This window comes from Neopelma chrysocephalum, unplaced genomic scaffold, assembly GCF_003984885.1.
Source record: "Neopelma chrysocephalum unplaced genomic scaffold, ASM398488v2 Primary Assembly neopelma1_81, whole genome shotgun sequence".
NCBI lineage: Eukaryota > Metazoa > Chordata > Aves > Passeriformes > Pipridae > Neopelma > Neopelma chrysocephalum.
The window spans coordinates 958,191-980,476 of record NW_020897743.1 but is presented as its reverse complement, the minus strand read 5'-3'; the positions used below and the strand labels follow the sequence as shown (position 1 = coordinate 980,476).

At 40.0% G+C, this 22,286-nt stretch overlaps 1 protein-coding gene across 4 annotated transcripts in view; it reads right to left on the bottom strand.

The window, feature by feature from the left end:
* DACH2 (dachshund family transcription factor 2) overlaps window positions 1–22,286 on the bottom strand; it is a 249,301-nt gene that overhangs the window by 203,693 nt on the left and 23,322 nt on the right. Inside the window, exon 1 of one of the 4 annotated variants that reach the window (XM_027690401.1) lies at window positions 10,008–10,060. The exons of the other annotated variants lie outside the window; for them this stretch is intronic. Within the exon in view, the coding sequence (XP_027546202.1) occupies window positions 10,008–10,045 (38 nt within the window). The 5' untranslated portion in view covers window positions 10,046–10,060. Of the gene's footprint in view, window positions 1–10,007; window positions 10,061–22,286 lie in introns of those variants that run through there. 4 annotated transcript variants of the gene reach the window in all.

The window sequence follows — 22,286 nt, the reverse complement described above, 5'->3', positions numbered from 1 at the left end:
CACCAAGAGGACCGAGCTCACCCAGGATTGTGCAGGCTCAGAGAGAAACCACCAGGAGAACAGCTCAGAGCACTACAGACATCACACCATTCAGCTGGAGCTTCATCCAGGTACGGAATCGCTGCCACTCAGAGCACAGAAAGAATTCCTGAATGTCGTCTCTGAAGAGACAAAAGCAATTTCTTGATACCACCGTTGGGAAATATCAAGCTAACTTCCCAAAAATCACCCAGCATGCTCTCAAAAGGCCAATGTTGCTTAAGCCAGGACATAAATACTAATTTTTTTTCCAAGTGTGTTCTCATTATCACATATTTTATACACAATAAGTATAGTCTCTTAAAAACTGTGAACAAGCACCTTACATCATTTAGCCTGCAGAATACCTCACTTCTTCCCTCTGTTTTATTTTAGCTTGGATGGCAGAGGAAGATAATAAAGTTTAATGTGTACTATTACTCAGTTGCTCAAAATTCAAGGTCAATGGGACATCAAGGGCCAAGAAAAAACCTGCTGATTGAAAAAACAAGTACATAAACAATTTATTGTAATTGCATTTCTTTTACTGGACATTATATTAGAACTTGATGCAAAATGTTGACTCAGAAGAGCTAAATATAACCAAAAGTTTCCTTATATTCAGCATAACATATTTTAATACTACTTACAGAATTCCTCTAGCCTTGCTAATTTGATAATGTGATTCTCCCTATATATTTTAAGCTTACACACTGGTATAGGAAGCTGGGATAGGAGTTACACTATTTTAATTTCTCAAGGATAACAATCAAAGCTGTACCAACATACAAACTATGTTATACTGAATTTATGAACAGGGAAAAGGTGACAATGAAGATTAATCACCACACACAGGCCTGTCAAACTCCTCCAACTCCACAATATGAATTTATTATGTAAAAATGGCTCCAATACGGGAAATTTACTGGCTTAGAAACAAAATGTCCCTTAGTCAGCAAGGCTTTGGGAATATCCAAGGATCTTATTTTAACCAAAAGCAAAGCAGTTCAGAATCCGAGCAGCACAGACCTTGTTCTGATATAAACCACAAGAATTACTTTCAGCATTGGTTGCTGAGGGATTCCTTAGTTCTGATGAGAACCAACTATGGATGGAGATCCCACTCCTGGTCTGTCCCCACCTCTGAGCTGGTTCCAAATGACAGTCCTCCCACCTTCTCTCCCAGGCTGTACAGAACAGACCCTGAAGCACAATCAGCTTCAACAGCCCCGGTTTCCCTAAACTCAGAAATCCATGGAAAAGCAGCTCCATTTAAAAAAAAAAAAATCACACAGTTGTGTAACCAGTGAAGGGAAAGGGTCCTATTTCCCAAATTTTGCATTTGCCCAACTTCTAAGAGCTTTATTTTCCAACCTTAATATTTTGTTACCAGATATAATTTTTTTTAATTGGGGAAGATGCAATATTATCTCTGTTCAACTCCAAACCGCTTTGGAACATAATGTTTTAAACAAAATTCCAACCAACACTGTACAGATGGTCAAAGGCTCTCCACCTTTACTGCACCAAATCAAAGTAATGTCCACTCTCCTGAGGAGTTATTCAGCACTCAGATCCCAGGAACCACCTTCCCTGCATGGTGCTGGAAGGTGTCTAGAACTCTTAAAATGATATTAGGGGTTAATTCAGAAGCAACAACATGGAAGATACAACAACTCACAGGTGTCATGGAAAGTTAATGGTGAGGATGTGCAATAATCAAACCAGTAGCAATCTATAAGCAGCCATGTGAAACTGGCAAACAAACTCCTATCAGGTTTTTTGAATAATTTTTTTATTATATCCTCAGCAATGTACAAGAGATCTCTAACAAATCTTCAAAGTTTCTCAGTGAAAACACTGCTCAGAGAATACATCAGGAGTGCTGTACAAAACTCCAGGGAATCCAATTTCTGCAGCAGGAACAGGCTCTGTATCTCCCCAATCAATTTCTTTAGATGTATCACTTCCCAAATATTTTGAAAATAGCCAAAACAGGGTGGACATTTCCCCTTCAAAATACATATACTTTTAAAACTATTTTTGTAGGCAGATGGAACAAATTATTTTCTGTAGATTCCAGGAGAGAGTTAAAACGTCAACATTTTACTGGCATATCATGGCAGAAGAACACTCTTATTGAGAAATACTAATTGGCTTTTTTATAAACTATAATGCCTTGGCTTGGCATACACAATATGCCTTTCCTCAAGGAAGGAACAGGGAAGAAAACAGTAATTCAGCTAAAAACAGCATTCAAGACACATACAGAACCGACATCCAAAAGTAACAGATTCATAAATTAATAAATTTGCTTTAGGTTTGCCATAAATCTGAAGACAGTGGTATTCCATTCTTGAGTGCTTCACAGAGAAGCATTTGGGGAGAGGCAGGGACCCTTGTTGCCCCTGACAGCCCATTGCTGCCTACTGGGCTCCTCTCACTGTAGGGACACTCCTGCATTAGCCCAGGGAGTGGTTTTTGCTAATCCAGGGTCACCAAGGCCCAAGATCCAGCCTGTACAGCCTCCTGCTTGATGAACATATACAGAAAACACCATTTCTAAAAATGATACTCTCTGTAAAACTGTTCTCCTCTCCTCTGTTTTGCAATTTGAAACTGATATAGAGCTCATAACAGATTCATTTCTTTTATTCCTGACCATTCAATTATTTATACACTGTAAATAAGACAATTTGCAATATGCTTTCCTCCTACATTGTTTCTGAAGCTATCTCACATAAGTGAGATAAGGTCCCATTTAAAACACTGGCTCTTTAGGTGTTAAACACAAGTAGTAAATCCACTTTGTCAAATTGCCCCATTTATAATATTTAATCTTCCTTCTGTAATCAGGAGAGCTGAAGTACACATTCAGAGTTGCTTTCCTTTGACACAGTTCTCTTATTACTGTCTCTTCTCCTCACATAATGTCCCACAGCAGCTGTGCCATTATGATGATGCTTTCTCTTCTCTCTTTTTTTAAACAGCCTCTCTAGCACAAATAATTAAAACATGTATTTACCTTCCATCACTTGGCTGAGACTAAGTGCACATTTTGGGGGAAAGGGGGGGCAGTTGTTTGTTTCTTTTTATTTTATTTCTGAGCAGTGACATATTGATGTTTCAGATAATAAATCATTCCAATTTGTTCATCCCTGCCAACAATGGTTTTAATCTTCATTTACGACTTGCAAAGTCCGTTTTGTTGGAAGCGTTTGATAAAATACTCAATTACCATTTTTTTTTTTTGCACTGCAGTTCAACTGCTGTGCTGATAAAGGCTCCAGCTCAGAAGATAAACTGCAAATAATTCCTGAAGAACAAATGTCAGAGGCAGTTTACAATGAATGGGATTTTTTTTTTGAGCAGATTATTCTCCCACCAAAGTGACAGGGCAGCTCAATATTTATTTTGTTGAGGATGTCATTTAAATATTGTTTGACACCTGCTCCCTGCAGTCAGTACTCAGCACACAGCACTTTGGAGGGGTTTAGGAGTGAGGTTCCAGCTCTACTGCATCTATAACATATTTCAGGGACTCAGTTTAAGAAGCAGAAATGGCAGTTTCAATACACACTTGGTAACTCCTCCCAGGTAAATAAAGGGAAATAACACTAAAACATGTGTGCTGCTCACACCTGTGTGCCCAGGGATCCATGAACATCACAGAACTGATGTGTCACAGAAGGGGGGACCTAAGGAAGACTCAAGTTTTCAACTTCTCCCCATGAAGCTTCTGTGACAGTTAATCCAAAAAAACTGATTTCAGATTACTTTTCCTCCTAGGAGAGAAGGTATCCCGAGATTTTGGTGGGATCTTCCCCCATGGATACAACCCTGTGGTGGGCAGACCCTGCCTGTGGTGAGTTCATCACATGGTGCCTCTGCCTCTCCTTCCCCTGCTCCAGCGTGGGGTCCCTCCCATGGGAGACTGTTTTCCGTGAATTTTTCCAACATGAGTCCTTCCCAAGGGCTGCTGTTCTTCACCAACTGCTCCAGCATGGGTCCCTTTTCATGGGATCAGACTGAAGACAACTCCCACTGCTACAATTCCTCAAAGCAAAAAGGGATTCCCCCCTCCCAGCTGTGAAATCCAAGTGGTTTGGACTGACAGTGGTTATTACACCATCACCAAATTATCTCAAAATAAAAGGATCAGCCATACATTATTTTCACCTAATCAGCAGCTCTTTCAGTCCCTTAAAAAAAATCAGAGCATTCTTCCAAAAACAATGTCCTGAAATGCCTGTGAAGGTGCAGGGAGGATGGCACAGCACAGTCAAAGATGTATCCAGAACATTCCCAGGGAAAAGGTCCCTGGTCTTTTCAAAAAGCAACTAATAACATGCCATTTATCTTAATGAATTAAAGGCTTAATGAATTATGTCTTTTGTTTCAAGTTCTTAATTTGTTTCCAACTACCCTGGTTTATTTGCTTCAGTAACGATTTATTTTTTCTTGTGCTAAATCAGGGATTCTCTGGAGGGATTCAGAGAACACGCTGAAGGTGGAGCCTTCCCCTTGTATCACAAAAGATTTGGAGTAAGAGGCAGGCAGGATTCACACACACAGTACTGAGAGGAACAGGAACCCAGCACAGCGGCAAAATACAAGATATATTTTAATTCAACACTGTTTGAAGTGTATTAAGTCCATCTAAAGGCCATAATCTGCTAAATCAGGTCAGAGATCTACCTGCACTTCAGAGACCTTTATACTCACAACAAGCAGCAAGGAAAATCATATTAAACCAAAAATATGCTTTAAGTTAATCAGTCACCATATCAAATACATGTGCAAGTGCTTTAGCTATAAACCTAACTAGATTTTCAAAATACTTCCTAATAACTTATCTATCCATGTATCTACCATAGCCAAGTATAAAATCGGAGCATGCATTTTCTGACGTTCTCATCTCACCTAGGAATACTTTGCTCTTCTCTTCCATCAAGCAAAATTAAAACTTATGGATAAAAAAATAGAGAAAGTGTTTTTACAGATAAAATAATACTCATTAAGCTCCCTTTTAAAACTGCAGTAGAAGAAGAGAGAGCCATTACAAATGATCTGACCACAAGAAGTGTAGATATCTAGACTTCAGGAATACAATAATCAGCATACACTTAAAATTAAGCACACATGCAAGTGAGTTGGAATTAGAGACAATCATAGGACACATGCAATACCAACCCCAGAATGAGAAGGTGGTGACTAATCTTCAGGCTCCCTGGATGAACAGAACAGGGCACAGAGCACTATCTAATGATAATATTCATTATTACAGAGACAAGATGGAGTATCCACCCTGTGGGATATCCATGGTGTGTGTGTATGTGCATGTGTACACGTGTACATCTATAAACACCTGCTTTACAAACCTATTACTGCTCTTCACTGGCCTCTCAAAAAAGTATTGAGATTAATGAATAACTGGGTTTCCAAATCTCTCCCTGTTCCTCTTTGCTGCTGTGGCTCAATGCAGACATCATTACTACTCCACCAGAGTAGTGATTCTGCTCGTCATGCCTGAAACAACTACAGCACGGAGATTAAATACAATCTATATCCACATAAATCATTGAATAAATGAATCATGAAATTAATATGTAAATTGTGTGTTTAACCTCTATTTATACAGCACTGTCTGTCACCATGTAGTAAATCTAAAACTAATTGCAAATTCACAACTCTGCAAAAAGAACACCATGGTAAAAGCTTGACATATTTATTAACTAAATGTTGAACTACATTGAGTAAGTAATTAACAGTCATGCCAGAACAGGGAGAGGAAATTATATTTAAGCACAGATGTCACCTGTATGAAATGGCTAAAACTATTTTAGATTAGATTTTGATATTAATCAAAGAATACTCCTATTTAATTTTTGACAGACAAATCTGTTTCCATTTATTCATGATTCCATTAAACACTCCGTTTTTAAACCTGAATGTCATGTCCATTCTCAGTCTGATGTTCCTTTTAATATGTCTTAGAAGAAAATGTGAAGAAGAAAGTGGTAAGGTTAAATGGTAATAAAACCTTTCTACAGACTAGACAAAACCCCCTCAATAAACCAGAAAAATAACTTTATATTAGGTTAAATTCCCTGATTTATTTCTTTGATACATAAAGAACTGAGCATAAGCCTTAAGATACCATATCTAATTTCATTCCTACATATTTCCAGTGCTTTCCAATGAACAAAAGGCACCTCCAGTTGGATGATCATGGAAGTTCCCTAACTGCATGCACCAACACAGAGATCCTCCTTAAGTTTGTTCTAGAATTACAAAGTATTTAAGACATATAACATCAAAATAGATGCTGTATGAAAGCACTTGTGCAAAGGCATTTAAAGCTTCCAAACTAGTCAGTAAGGTACTGACATGGAACAAAAGGGAAAGGAGACACCTTCCCCTCAGGCAGCCAAGACAGACACATCTATCCCATGGTATGAGGTGAGTGATGCTCATCAGAAATACCCACTGCTGCCAAACACATACTCCATTGTGAAATTCAGAATATTAACCCTTTTTTCTTAAAATTCTCTGCTGTTCAAACTGAACAAATTCCATAAGAATCAACCAAAAGTAGAAGAAATTATATTTGTCCATGAAATCAGACTGGCCATGTGTTCTCTGCCCCCTTCAACAGGTCAATACAGGTACACTACCTGTACAATTCCCAACAGGATATGAGCACAAGCCAGGGTCCCAACTGTGGAAAAATGAATCCTTGCTGAATATCAGAACAGCAAAGAGAAATCGATTATATAATAAATACGTACTTTAAAACACAGAAATTGGCCCACTGGGCAAACCTGCTTTCTTAACAGGCACTATTCATTTGAAAAATACCCCAAATAAATTCCAGTGGATTCCAACAGAAAATGCACACTGCAAGGGAAGCAAGTCCAATTCTAGGGCAGGAAAAGGGTGAGATCCTGAAATAGCCAAGACTAATGAGAAAATTCACACAGAATTTTATGCCCTTCTGTTTCCAGGCTTTTAGTAAAGCCAAACTCAGATTAGCAGATAAATTTCACTTTATATGGAATTTATAGACCTAATCTGTCCCCTCATGGCAAATCCATCCTGCACATATCACTCCTCACTCTGTGCCTGATGAAGCCACATGAGCATTAGGATCCCCATCTCACAACCTGCACATCAGAGGCACAAAGAGATGAGGTGATTTGTCCAAGGTCACAACACGAGTCATTTCCAGGGCCAGCAATGAGACTTCAGTTCCTCAGCTCCTGGTTCCAGCAACCAGACCATGATGCCTTTAACTGTATTACAGCAAACACTCCCCTACGCCATCAATCTCGGATCCAGGAGCACTTCAAATCACTCGAGGATTATGACATTTTTATGGGAGGACAACACTTCATTCCTGACCTGAAAACTTGGGGGGAAAAGCAGGAAAAACTCCCAAAGCTGGTGAGAAAGGAACTGTGTAGCAGGAGGGCTGAGCAGCTACGAGAGGTTGGGGAACAAACCAGTCCAGATCTGCTTTGCTTCAGAATTTGAACAACCACCAGCTGTTTGCAAATCTCAGAAGTTACATTAATGCTTGGAAAACAATTGTCTATAAAGACTAAACATGACAACTGCTGTTTACTATTCACTATTTCTTATCCACTTACCTATCTATTTTCTCCAATTTTTAGCAGTTTCAGGCACACAGGGAACAAAGTGGACAGTACACAGGCACTTTAAAAACTGAGAGTTTGAACAGATTATTGGAATAATTCTGAATGATAAATCAATCACTGCAATCAATTATAACTTTCCAAAGTCTTAATTTAAGATGTTCATATATTTTCACAGCAGGTAATTTCATTGCATGCGACTTAGAATGTAGAACACAAGAACTGCAGGAAAACAACACAGTCTAGTCACCAAACTCCAAGTCATTCTTACAGGGAGTTTTCAGGCCTTTTTTTCCTGACAAAAAAAAATCGTACAATCATTTCAACATTCACTACAAAATGCAGGAGCAATACAGTACAGTATAGTTACTCCTTGAAAACATGAAAAAAGAAAACAGGGGAGAGAGAGGTTACTATCTTCATGGGGCTATTCCTCTCCCATGAGGTGTTTGAACTACATGCATTGTCAAATAAATAAATACTGGCAATTAAAGAGAGAATAAATGAGGTATTTTAATGAAGCTCTCCAAAAGCCATCTGGACATGGTTCTGGGCACCCTGCTTGAGCAGGGTTTAGACTCTATGACCTCCAGGGGTCCTCTCCAACAGCATAAAGAGCTAAATCTAATTCCAGGTAACAGGAATTATCTAGGTAAGAGTGGAGCTTCTTGCAAAGACACAAGTATTGATGACTTTGTTCAGGACACTGGCAAGGCCCTACCTGGAACAGCTTTAATCATCTCAGTTCTAAAAGAACCAGAGCTCTCTCTCACTTGTCTGCACCATTCCTTCTCTCGGCCTCTTTTAGAGGCTTTTAATCAACTCCATTATTTTGCCTGGTCTAATGTTTCAGATTTAACAGTCATCTTAAGTGAATTATTGGCCTTATAATTTACTAATTTCCATCCCATTTCAATTACTCAAGTCCTTCAAGTTCCCAAATTGTCATCTTTAGTCTTCTATATATTGACAATATCTTCTTACATTTGTCATCAGCAAACTGTATTACCACACCCCCACTCTGTGCCAGGGCTGATCATTAAAGATATTAAATAGGATCAGCCACAAAACAATCCTTGAAAACTCAATCACTAACTTTAAGTCTGATAATTTCAAATTACCTTTTACATCCTTGAGCCATTTTCCCCATTTTTACCACCCTCTCCAGGAATTTCCTATACTAACTCCTCTGCAGAAGTCCAGATAGCAGTGGCAGCCTTACTTATGTCTTAAAATAAAAATCAGTGATCTTAGCAAACACAGCTATCGAGTCATCTCAGTACAACCTACCCATGGAAAACCACATGACATTGTGTCTAACTATCCACTTTTTGGCCTGGTTCGAATTATATTCAATAACAAAATTTGTTTCAAGTTCCCTTTGCCATTTAGATAAATGATTACCTCTGTATTTTCCATATTTCCTACCATGAAAGCTCATATAAATTTGCCAAGATAAATAAATTTATGTTTGCATATCTGTCCTTACTGAGGAATAAGGAGGATTCAAAGTACTTCCTTAGTAGGGCAACCAAAACCTGTAACAGTTCACCAGGTTTGCCTCCACCCAATAACAACACAACCAGAAGCAGCATTTGCAGGACTCCCAAAGCATTTTGAACAAAGTCAGAAGGATTTGAAGTAAACCCTTATGTAGAGGTTTATCATCATCATCATCATATGAAACCACCCAGGATGCAGAAAGGGCAGCGAGGATGGGAGGGGGCAGAGAGGAAGCTGGTTTGCATCCATTGCCAGCTTCCACAGGCAGTGCCTGTGTGCCAGGGGCCGACCCTCAAATGTCTCAGACACCCCAGCAGATGAGGCAGTCCCAGGCAAGCACATGCCTGGACCATTTTTTACTGCTCTTGGGTCTTCTTTGGAACTGCTGACCAAGGGTTTCCCTTCTGGTGGCAGGGAGGACTGGCCCACCACACCTTCCCTGCTTCACATCAACAGGAATCACCAGGTCTGATCACTACCCAGCCCACAGCACCGAGTGCCTCGTCCAGTCTTTCCTTTAACACCTCCAGGGCCAATGACTCCATCGCCCCCCTGAGCAGCCTCTTCCCAAATTTCACTGTTGCACAGATGGCATCTCCCTGAGCTGTCACCACCTTGGACCTCCCTTCCCACGCAGAAATTGAGAGCAGCCCATCCCTGCAGCCCCCAGATTACAACCCCCGAGGAGGGGCGAGAGGAGAGGCCATAAAGCAGCTCGTTCCTTGCCCCGCGCGGGGAGAAGACGGGCACAGCGCTGTTCTTCAAATCACTAACGGCTCTGATACCGCTTCCACAGGAGATTTATGTTAAAAAGATAACTTTCCTCACTTTTGGTTTTCATTTCTGTTCCTTTTTCTCCCCGACATTTCATTCTGGGCAGGAGAAAGAGCGGCTCATTTCCGCGGCGGCCCAGAACAATCTCAGATTTATGGCACGTGCGGGCCCATCCCGGTGATAGAGCAATCCTTCCAGGAGACATCTCCCCATTACCGGAGCTGCTCCTCCTGCCCCGCTGCCACTGCTGGACGGATCTGTCAGCCCCAACAGGGGGGCTCCCGGCCCCGCCAGCCCCCACGCACATTTGTCATCTTTATCTCAGCAGCTCCTTTTAAACAAACTCCTCACACGCAGCTTCGCCGCTTTTTTACTTTTTAAAACAAAACATTTGAATGAAACGGCACATTTTCAACTGTGACTTTATTTGCTGTCTGATTTTCTGCTGAAGTTATTTTAGTTTTCATGAAAGGAAATAATGGGGAAAGATGAAGGCTTCATTCCACTGTGCTGACAACATAGTGGGGGAGAAATGGTGCAGTTAATAATGTAAACTTGATGTATGTAAGCACAGCTGGTTTGGGAACATCTTTTCAGCAGCACTAATTTATACTTTGCCTTTATTTTGTGTTTTGGTTTATGATTTTGATTAGCCACTAGAATGAGCTCTCTTAATTGCTTTCTGCTAAAATGTTTAAAAGAAAAAAAAATGAAATCATGAGACCTTTCTTACTTTATTAGATTTTTACTAAGTTACTAGATTAAAAAATAAACACCCGATCTTAAAGGTTGTCAGATACCTTCGGGGCTCTGAAGGAACAGGAAGAAGGGAAAGGAAATCCCAAATCCTCCACAGCATTTGCTCATTAGCCATTTTCAATCCTGTGTCACACACTTCTTCCAGTGATTTAGTTTACTTTTTGCATCTTAATTCAAGGCTTTATGTACAAAATACACATTACTACCAATATTAAATAGCTACTCCTTTTATTTCCTGCCCTCCCAGCACTCCTTAAATTCATTATGTATTTACTTATCAAAAAAGGCAAACACAGTCAAGGAAGAAAAAAGAGCAGAAGAGTGGGAGATGCCTTTGAGAGTCACACATTAACACAGCCTCTCTGCATTCCTGAACACTATATAGATTCAGTATTTACCTCTTCTGATAAAATTGCTTTAAAACTATTTTCTAGAACTACCTTTATTGTAAATTTAAATCTCAAACTGTTAAGAAAGGCTTTCAGAAATTTTTGCATTTTATCAGAAACACAGTAATCAAAAAATAAGACACAGGCAAGCTCTTCTTTTTGTTAAAATCAAATAATAAAACTTTGGAAAGACACTGAAAAGTATGGCAACCTACCAAGGCTATCAAAACTGACACAGTCTTTGCAGAATTCGAAATATATAATTAAGCTAAAACAAAGATTTCCACCTGTAAACATGATTTTTCATTTAAAAAAATACTTGCAACACTGAAACCAGGCCTTACCTTTTGAAAGGTTTCTTCTCAACACTTTTCACCCTAGAGGTGCCCAACTGGATATTCTAAAATCATCATCACTCGTTCTTTTCCTTAACAAAAGGGATGGATTTGACATTTTTCCTCCCTTTTCCCTGTTCCTTCAGATCTCCAAAGGTATCTGACCACCTTTATGACTGGGTGTTGATTTTTGAATCTAACAGTGTATTAAAAATCTAATAAGTAAAAAGGTTGCACGGTTTCAGTTTTTCAGGGTGGGGTTTGTTTTTTCTTTTGGTGGCAACATTCCCAAGTTAATTTTCCACAGACAAAACACCACAAACATTTCCAAAACCAAGATGTGGAAACATTCTACTCCTACCTACCTCAAACTTATGTTCTGAAGTTGGTTTCCAACACAACAGCCAAGAAAAGGCCGGAACGCTCCTCATGGGAACCCACCTGAGAAATGCTCAGCAACTGGAAAAGTCATGTCACCGTCACGGCAAACTCCCATTGTCTGGACACAGCACAATCTGTGCATCTGCCCTTTGCTGAAACTCTTCCAGCCTCAGCACAGAGAAGCAAGTTAATCACCTGATTTAAAGGTAGGCTGCTCTTTATATTATCTCTGAAGTAAACTCACAGTCATTAGGCTTTTACAGTGACACTGTGATGATCAGTGTTGCAGTCTCAGGTGTTAATGCTTCATCTACCTTTAAAAGCAAATGTAATAACCCAGAAAGATCAATAGTATACGTTTCTTATTCTGTGTTAAATTACTGCGAATTCACCGCACTCTTACAGAATTTCAGCAGTGGCATTAACCAGAGTCCAAAAACATTAGTGTCAAACAGTGCTGTCCTTCCTGGGACAAAGAACACATCAGACAAGTGTTCTGGCAAAACTGTTCTGCAAAATTCCACACCAAAACAGCTGGAAAGACCGAATGGCTCCAGGCAGCGAGAACAGACCAGTGTCTCACCTCAGAACAGAAGTACCAGTGACACTGTGAGCAGGTTCAGGGGAGAGCAGGCAGCACATCAGGCTGTTCCTGAACAAAGGGCATTTGTACAAGGATTCAAAGTATATGAAGAAAGAAGAGCTGGAGACCCCAACCCATGCACTACTTGCCTACCTTCCCTCAGCATTTCATTATTCAAAATAAAGTACCAGTGGTACAGTGCCACCCCACAGCCTGGTACCACTGACAGCACTGTCCTACCATGCCAGGGGCTTGCTCAGTCTGTAGAAAGCTTTTATTGATTTTAAGTCTTTTTTTTTTTTTTAAAGCATACAAGTATGAAATGGCTCCGGTCTCCCAGCAGGAGCTGTTCAGAACATCAGCCACAGCTTTCAGCTTCAATGAAAACTGGGAGACAATCTGGTTTAATGGGTCAGATGTCCTTCACCTACAAAGAATCAGGCTGGAAACCCAACTCATGAGCTACTGTTTTGATTTTCAGTATTTGTCACAGATTCCCAAAGCCATAGTTAAGCCTAAAAACATACACTCTACTACTGCATTCTTCCTACAGCCAAATACTCTTAAAAGGGTTCACACGTGTTGGGGGAAAAGGGCTCTTTTAATAAAGAACAATTCAAATCTTTTTTTAAAGAGAGGGGGAAAAAAAAGACATTTTAATGTAACAATCTATTTTGCAGCCAATTCTACTAAGTTCTGCAAGAAAAACATTTAGTCAGTATTAAAAAGCAGAAAGCACCTTACATTTTGATTAATTTGATACTCCTGTATTATGCATAAAGCCACTCATTCATTTTGCCCTGCAAACTATTCTTATCCAAGAACAGATATGATCAGAGTGAAGCAGTGAAGGATTTTATTAAAGTAAACACAATCCCAGTGGAACATGCTCGTTATGGAAATACACCAGCACTCAGTAAAAAATGGGCCATTTCATATGGATGTAATAAATATTTTCATGGACACATATCTACTGTTCTCTCAAGGTTTTAAATGCATAACTATTAAAAAGCTTTTCCTGGTGCCTGTCTAAGCAGATGTCAGTCACCCACCACTTTTTAAACATTTAAAAAGCTTCCCAAGTAGGAAATAAGAACACTGGTATCAAGCCAAGGCAGCAGGAGTGTGTGTAGACTTCTTCCCACCTGAACAGAGCCCATCCATTTCTATGGAATCGCACTGTGATCCTCCCCATGGATGGCAATGCATCTACAAATACACACCTTACACATTAACTTATTAGGAAAGGAAACCACTAAAAACAAGGCCAGGTGCAGCAGTAAGTGTTCTGCAGTAACAGATGGGCAATGCCAGAGAGCAATTCCACAGCAAGCCACAGGGCAGGAGTTAATCCATCTCCTAAATCTGATGGATGAACTTCCTTAACACATGATAAAAATATGAGTGCTGCTCTCTATCAGAAGTTGGCCAGCAGCTTCATTCTTGTGAAACGCTCAGGTTACAACTAAGATTCCTCGTTATACTCCCCAAACTACTCTTTTAATGAAGCTCCAAGGCTTATTGTACCTGCTGCTGGTAGAACTGGACAGGTCATCCCAGCACTATCTTTGCCTGTAAGTGAGAAGCTAAAACCAGTTAAACAGCAATTGAGGCACCTGAAGTGGAGCACTGCCCAGTTCTCGTGCTCACACGTGCCACATCTGCTCACTCTTCTGTGGGCCCCAAGTTGGACTTGGGAGTTCGATCTTTGTTCACAGAATCCCAGAATGATTTGGGTGGGAAGGGACCTTAAAGCTCATCTCCTTCCACCCCCTGCCATGGGCAGGGACACCTTCCACTAGCCCAGGTTGCTCCAAGCCCCATCCCACCTGGCCTTGGACACTTCCACGGATGGGGCAGCCACAGCTTCTCTGGGCAGCCTATTGAGTAGCCTACCTCCAGCAAAAGATGGCAGTGGGTATGAGGGATGGCTGGCTCCCCACCCAGTATGGAAATACTTGCCCACTCTGGAGATGAAAAATCCCTCTCTGGTGCCACCCGTCCCAGCAGAGTCTCACAGCACAACTGTCCCAATGCTGATGGGCAGATCTAGACACCATAACCCAGGAGCACATCTCATCCTTCAGCTTGGTTGTCATCCCTCAAAGGAACAACAGCTACCAGTTGTTAGATGCTTCTCCCACCCACCTTTCCCCTGCCCCGAGTGCAGAAAATTGCTTTGACGTGTAGTATGAGAAAAGGTGAGGGAAAGGAAAGCCACCAAGAGAAGGATGGTGCCCGTTTGCTCCAGCAGGATCCGTGGAGGGGAGTTCACACGCTGGCAAATACAAGAAAGGCACCTCACCAGCTCCAAGACAGGCAAGCTCGATCCAGCCAGGATCTGCCTCTGGCACAGCAAGGACAACAGCGGGAAGCAGAGAAGCCTCTTTGGAGCAGAGACACAACAGTGCATGTTCTGGGAGCCACAAGGAGAGCTGTGACACTTCAGAGATCCCAACCTGACAGGGACAGCCAAGGAGAGCGCCGGGCTGGGCACTGCCAACTTCTCAGAGAGACACAATCCCAAAAATCCTGAGAGCCACAGTTCACTAAAACCCTCAAAACTGAGCTTCCCAGAGTCAGGGCTTTGCTTAATTGAGGGACAATAAAACCAGAACTGAAACTTTTGTCGTTTGGAAAGTAACCAAGTTCTATACTCTTCACTGCCTAAAAAGATTTCGCTTTCTATTAACACATAATGTTCTAAATCATCTTCAATTTTATAGTCTTATGCTAAAGTTTAAAATAAAAGAAAAATTAAAACCAAACAAAAAACACCCAGATGTTTCACGTAACATGAAATAAATAACAGCAAACGTCCACTCCCACATTATGGAGCCCAAAGCCCAGGCACATAAACTTTACTAGACACATTGTGAGTCCTGTTTGCTTCTAAACATGCTGCTAGTAGTGCACACAGATATATGCGTGTGCACACAGGCAAAAATCACCTCCTGCTCTCAGGAAAATTTCTGACCCTTCTTTCCCAGTGTTTTTGCAAATACTGCCTTTGTGAAAAATGTATAAGAGTAATGAAATTCCTGGCCCAGGCTTTAATCTCGAGTCACTTCTATAACAGGGGGTGGATCAGAGAGTATAATTTGCTGTTATCACACTGCTCATCTCCTGTGTTGACAATAGAAATCCTCCTGTTAGTTTTTCTTAGACAAACGTGACCCCAACCTGATATGACACTTTATTTTTTCAGCTGTGTAACAACAGTCTTAAACCAGGTGCTTTCTAAGCTGCATTATCCCATTTTGGGAAACTTCTGTGTTGCTATCAGCAAGGTAACAAAAAAAAAATTGCCTAAATTTGTAGATTTATAAATTAAATTCTGTACACCAACTTCTTGACATTATCCCATCTTGCCATTAACAAAAATATCTGACAACTTCATGCTTTTCACACTTTTAATTAAAGTTCTAAAGTATGGATCACCAGGCTTTTAAGGAAATATCAGTAACATTCTAGCATAAATTGAAAACGTTATTATGTTTTAAATATTTTTCTCTTTTAAATAATTGATCATTAGTGTTTTCTGGAGGTTTTTTGGTAGGGAATATATATATTTTCTCGGGTTTATGTCTGCATATTCATCAGTCTAAAACAATTTCAGACCCCAGCCTCTTTGGTATTGTGTTTTAGCACTTGCTAGCACTAGGATTTTGCACCATAGCCCTCGATTTATAGCCCTCATTTAGCCATCATGCTATTCAAACCCCTGACTTTAAATATCCGCCACACAGATATGAGTAACAAAAAGAGACAGAGTATAGCTATTGTGCCTTCAAAGAAAAGCAATAAACCATTCTGCTTGCTCTCCTTCATGTTCTTTAATTCATTTCATTTCATTTTAACTACCCAGAACAATTTCACCAGCCATTAGCCTGGAATGAAACCTTACAAAGGCTGATTGTTGTTATAAAGATGGGTCCCAGCACTCCCTCCCCCTCCTTTTCATAAGTTTTAGGACAAATAGGCTACTTCATAGCCGCAGCTTTGTTTTTTAAAAAAGAGAATTCTTGCGAAGCAAAGGACAGACAAACTGCTTCACATCCACATTCAAAGGACTCCAAAACAACATCCACACTGAGCTGGGCTGGCTCGGAGCCCTAAACCCGGCCGTGAGGAGGGAAGGGACAACAAAGGATGGATCTCGCGGATTTTCTGCACGAGGTGCACCAGAGTCCACCCAACACGCAAACACCGACGCTCCAGCCCTCACATCTCTGGGAAAGGCTGGGGGAAGCACCAAATGCTCAACTGCACTACGGCCAACTTCAGACATGGGGGAAAAAAAAAAGAAAAAGCATATATTTTATGAGCACATTTTTCTATTTTGCAGAAATAAGCCTTTGTGAGTGTCATCTCTGACAGCCTACGCCAAGAAAGAGCTGCACTTTTTTGTCTCGCTGTATCCACGTTTGGAAAACAATCTTAACAAGGGAAAAAATAGAGACATGCTATTTCTTCCAATTTGTAAAGAACTGCACACCTTACATTTAGTATCTTCTTGGAAAGCCGTGAAGAGAGATATTCATTCTAAAAAAGTGCTCAAGTGCTGGATTCTGCTTTTTCTAACAAGCTGGTGGCAGTTCCCCAGCCCTGGCCAGTCCCTGCTCAACGTGGAGGCCCCGAACCCGTAACAGCAATGCCCCAATTTAGAACACATGTATATGTAGCAACATCCCCACAAAACGTTCACAGCCCTGTCCAATTCCGATGTATTTTTGATCCTTCCCAACAAACAGATCAGAGAAATCTTTTCCAACAAAGTGTCAACAAACTGTCTGCACAGACAACTCCCTCCTCGGTTGGTGTATTATGTGGTTTGTATTATTTTTATTCCTTGGTTAAGTGTCACACTTGTCAAAAGAGTGAACGCCACTTTTCCATAGTAACACGGTTTTGTGATGGAAGTTGTGAAACCTTCAAGGCTTACAGATATTTCCACAAATATCCAGTATCTGCTCAAACACTATCACCGCGAGCTCAGAAATCAAAGGAATGGATTTCTGTGTTTCCTTCTCCAGAAAGATATCAAAACTGCTCCTGAAATTCGGACATTTTCTGCCTCTCCCCAAAACAGATGAAGCTTAACTAAACAAGTGGTATTTCTTTCATCATACCGCAAGAAAAAAATTACTTAAAAGAAATTCAAAGTAACAATACAAGCCCGAAATTACTTTTCATGTAGTGACAAAAAACTTGGAACATGAGATTATGTTGAGTGTGAGAGTGTCTATAAACAGAGCTGCTTTATCCCATCTGAGCTGTTATTGGTGATGCCAATAATCAGAGTTTAAAGATGAACTCTGCAAAACTGCATGTTTTACTACTCACTTCCAAATTATGTAAATGAACATCACATTAAACTATACCATGTTGGAGGTAAGCTTGGCACCCAGCACCTTCTACAATATTCCTTTATGCCCCATCACCACTAAGTTAATGTCACTAAGGCATGGCTTTTCTGCTTCTTTTAAATAAAGTGGAAAGGATAAATGATCTTTCACAGCTTGTAACAATTATCAGTACAACACCAAGAAAGAACACCAAGCACAGGCTTGTACCTCTGGAAGGTACATGAATATAATCTCTGTAGTATTTTAAAAACAGAGGCCCCTTACAGGTAACAGGAGAACTCGAGCAGGGCTGCAAAGCCAATACCTTCAACAGAAACAAGAAGAGAGCTCCAGCCTGAATGCAGATGGACCACAAACAGGCCTTGTGTTTTTTCACAGAGCCATACCTGATGAAATCTGATTGTCATAAATACTGGTTACTGACACAATTTATATAATGCTATAATTATTGGCTGTGTTACAGAAGTCAGCATCTGCCAATGGAAGCACATACAGCTTCTCAGTGAGATCAATGGTTGAATGCTTCAACCCACCCTCCACTTGGCAAGGTCACTATTCCCTTCACATGATAAAAATCTCGTCTAGTAACGATGAAGAAACCACAATATTTCACATTCGACACCGTGTTGATTCTGATAAAATATTAACTAAGCAGAATGTATCTAATTTTATTAACAGTGCAAATAAAAGTATTTGGGAATTTCTACAAAACAACTACCCAGAGAGCAATAAAACACAACAGGACCTCAGGTACCGCTGGAAAGCAAGCAGCATTCCTGCATCCTTTTCTGAGCACATCCCTCACAGAAATCACTGGAAACCTTGACAAAAACAGAAGACATAAGTTTTATTGTATTAATTAAAGTACGAGTCAAACTTGCTCTGTTCTACCCAACTGTGGATTTGATAAAGCACCAGTGACTTCAGAGTCACTGCAGGACCAGCTTTACGTGAGCGACAGGACAGCTCAGCTTCTCATTTCAGAGCATGTGGCACCGCTGAATTAGAATGTTTGTGCCTTATTACACTGTCATATGGTCCGAAAGTTAACATTGCAAGATTAATTACGACTCTTTAAAGGAAGCACTGCTATGCACATCTTCAAATGACCACTTAATCCTTTCCCTGACATTTATTTAAATGTGGACTTTTCACTTTCATGCTCCCCCGCTCCGCAGGACGTTGTTAGTGAACTCAATTAAGCAGCATCGGTACTTCTCATTCCAACCACCTGAACTCTCACCACTCTCAACAGGAGAAAATACTGTTTCCTGCCAGCTTCACAGTTTTCATGTAACTACTGAGAACTGTTAAAACTGAAATACTGGTTTATCCCATAGGATAAAGGGATCGCCAGGAATAACTGCCCTGGAACAGACTGGCTGTTCACACTGAAACAGCACTGTGCAACCTGCCAGGTAGCAACAGTTCAATGTATTTTAACATCTCCAGCTTCAACACACTTGACACGTCTTAATTTCTGTTCTGAGGCTTCAGCATTAAGGAGCACAAATGCAGAAACTCCCTGTACTGGCTGTGTGCAAGTGGCTGAAGCTGAGACAGGTCCATGATCTGCCTTGCTCTGGGCAAGACCTCAGTGTCTGTGAGCTAAATATTCAAAAAGGGCACATCCTTTTCTATCTCTAGACTGCTTTAAAGATGTATTTGTGTGTATGATTGCATGTAAACATTAGAAAAATAATCTAACAAGATACGTTGTGATACATGTTCAAATTGAATAGTAAATCAAGCATTTTTGAAAGATTTTATAATTTGTAATAGAATCTTGATGTCTCTTTACAGACTGTCTTGCTACAGAGACATTCATATTGCAAATAACTTGATTATCTGCCTCACAGGCCCTCTGCTGCATCTGCTGCATCCTGCACGTCGTCCTGCAGCGACAGCAGAGGCAATTCAAATATTAAAGTTTACATATTGCTGCACCTCTCTGCACAGCCTGGAAAAGAGAGGACTCTCTATACATTTCTGTATATCTATACAGATATAGACAGACAGATGTACTGTCAGCTCCTGGAGCCCAGAGCAGCACAGGTCTGCCAGGAGATTTTAGTGGGGTCATCTCAGTATCACCCTTCCACCACGCACAAAAAACCCTCAAAAATTAAAGCACAGCACTCCTTAAACAGACACTCCAAGTCAGATCCAAGTTTGTATTTCCCTCTCCCAAAAAGAGCTCCTGGTTCCACAGGAATTCCCAAGTTTCATTCCTTGCTGAAGCCTCGGTAAATCCAGACAATGAAGCCGGAGGAATTAAACACTAATCACAGAGCGGCCACACAGGGATGAAAGGGGAGTTAAGGCAGCAGCTCCCTCACACCAACAGCCTGGATCACAGGTACTGACACAGAGTAAAATGGCTTTCACAGGAAGGCACAAAATCAGGAGAAATCTCAGATAATTTACAATGCCAACTTTGTAAAATTATTTTCACACACACACAGCTATCACAGAACTTCCCCTGTGAGAGCAAGAAGCAATTCAGCAGCAGACTGTAACCTTAAAATAAGAACAACATTAATTATCCATGAGGGGGGAAAAAAAAAGTTAAAAAACTGTTCTAAACAAGCAGAGTTCTTATACAACAGCTTATTTGTCCCTTCCATCCTTGCTACTTACAGTGACACAAAACACAGATTGGCACTCGGGGAAAGCAGCAATAAGGAATGTGTCTTCTGGAGCATTGTTTCCAAGTTCAGCCCAGTCCCACAGAAGCTGTAAAAACTTCCAAGTCTGCTAAATCTGTTATATTTATTGTGCATGTTAAGATGCTACACAAGAAGTGCTTTAAAAAAAAAAAAAAACAAATTTTATAAATAGCATTGCAATTGCTTTGGATTGTGGGACGCAGCCATCTCCTGCTGTAATCAATGACCAAAATCAACTGACCTCAGCAGCTGCAGGTCACCTTCCAGACCTAAATTTGGGCTTGAAATCACTGTATGAAAATGTCCAAATCCTTGTTCAAAACCCGCACAATAGACATCCCTTCACTTTATTAATAATAACAAACCCTATGTAATATTCTGAAGTCCGTCCCACAAAAAAGGTGGAGACAGATTTTTTGTTGTTACTTAAGTAAATATTCGGTTTTACAGCTGAAATACACTTATTTGGTTTAAAAACTGCTTTTACAAAAAAAGACCCAAAGCCAGTAAATCTGTAAAATAGAACATTATTTAATACTCTTATTAACTGCAGTTTGCTTAATTGTTATATTTAAGTCATGAGTAGATCTACAATTGTCAGATGCATTTAATTGAAATACTATCCCTAGAGCTAAACACTGTGTGTTTTTATAATAAGATACATGTTATTCATAATTAACTAACTGCTCCCTTTCCATGGAAAATCCCACAGAAAAAGCAAGGGGAGAGTAAGGGAGGAAAACTGTATTACAGGGTAGGGGGAAGGGGAGGTGTTTGCTTCACCAGGGTTGGGCTTTTTGGTGCGTTTGGTTTAGGTTTTGTCATCCTGCACTGAATCAAGAGATCTTTGTTCCTTTTTTCTTCTCCTCTATTATCTCAAGAAGTTATGTCTTCATGTAAAAAATGAAGGAACATTCTTCCTCTCTTCTTTCTTCTTAACTCTCCTCACCTTTCCTCCACCTCCAATTCTAATCTGGTTTGGATTAATATGAAAAGTTCCAACAAAATTCAAGTAAGTCTAAGAAACACTAAAAAACAAATAAAAGTACTTTTTTTCAAAAATATTTCTTGGGTTTAGAACAAATTAAAAACCCCCTCATAGTACCAGATTCAAGTTCACTTTGGTGGAAATGGGGCAAGTGAAGGGACTTGATCTGGTGCCTACATCTCCCTGGCATACCATAAAATTATCATATATACTCATCATCTACAAAATGCTGAGTCCAAATAGTTTCCAATTTAGCTTTTGTTAGAAAAATATTTTCCTAAGAGCAAACAGTATACAAATACAACCTGGATATTTGTATACAAATACAAACTGAATATTTGTATACAAATACAAGCTGGAAAACATCTCTAGTACCTGCACACAGTCCAGAGAGAAACTACTTTGATTTATCCTGATAATTTAACTTGCAAGTGTAGCACAGAGTTAAAAGTATAATCACACAAGTCAAAATGAAAATTCCCACTGCATGTACAGATCAAAAGCTATATTCTAAGGGAGAAAAAGTAAAATAAGTGTCTAAAAATAACAGGTATTTCTATAACTTCCTGCCCCACAAATAAATCTATCCTGATGAAAACTTAACTTCAAACTAATTGCTGTTTCAAATAATTAAGACAATATGTCTACCTAAAAAAAAAATAAAAACAGAAAGAAAAAAACAAACAGGAAAAAAAAAGCTTTTCAATGCTTTCTATTTTTTTCCCATTCATGGTCTGTAAGGAATATCAGAAAATAAAAGCCATACATGCAGTATAAGATAATGCAGCTGAAAAGCTGAACAACCCAGTAACACATCCTTGGTTCATTTGACTTTTTGTTATTTGCTTTAAGATCCCCAC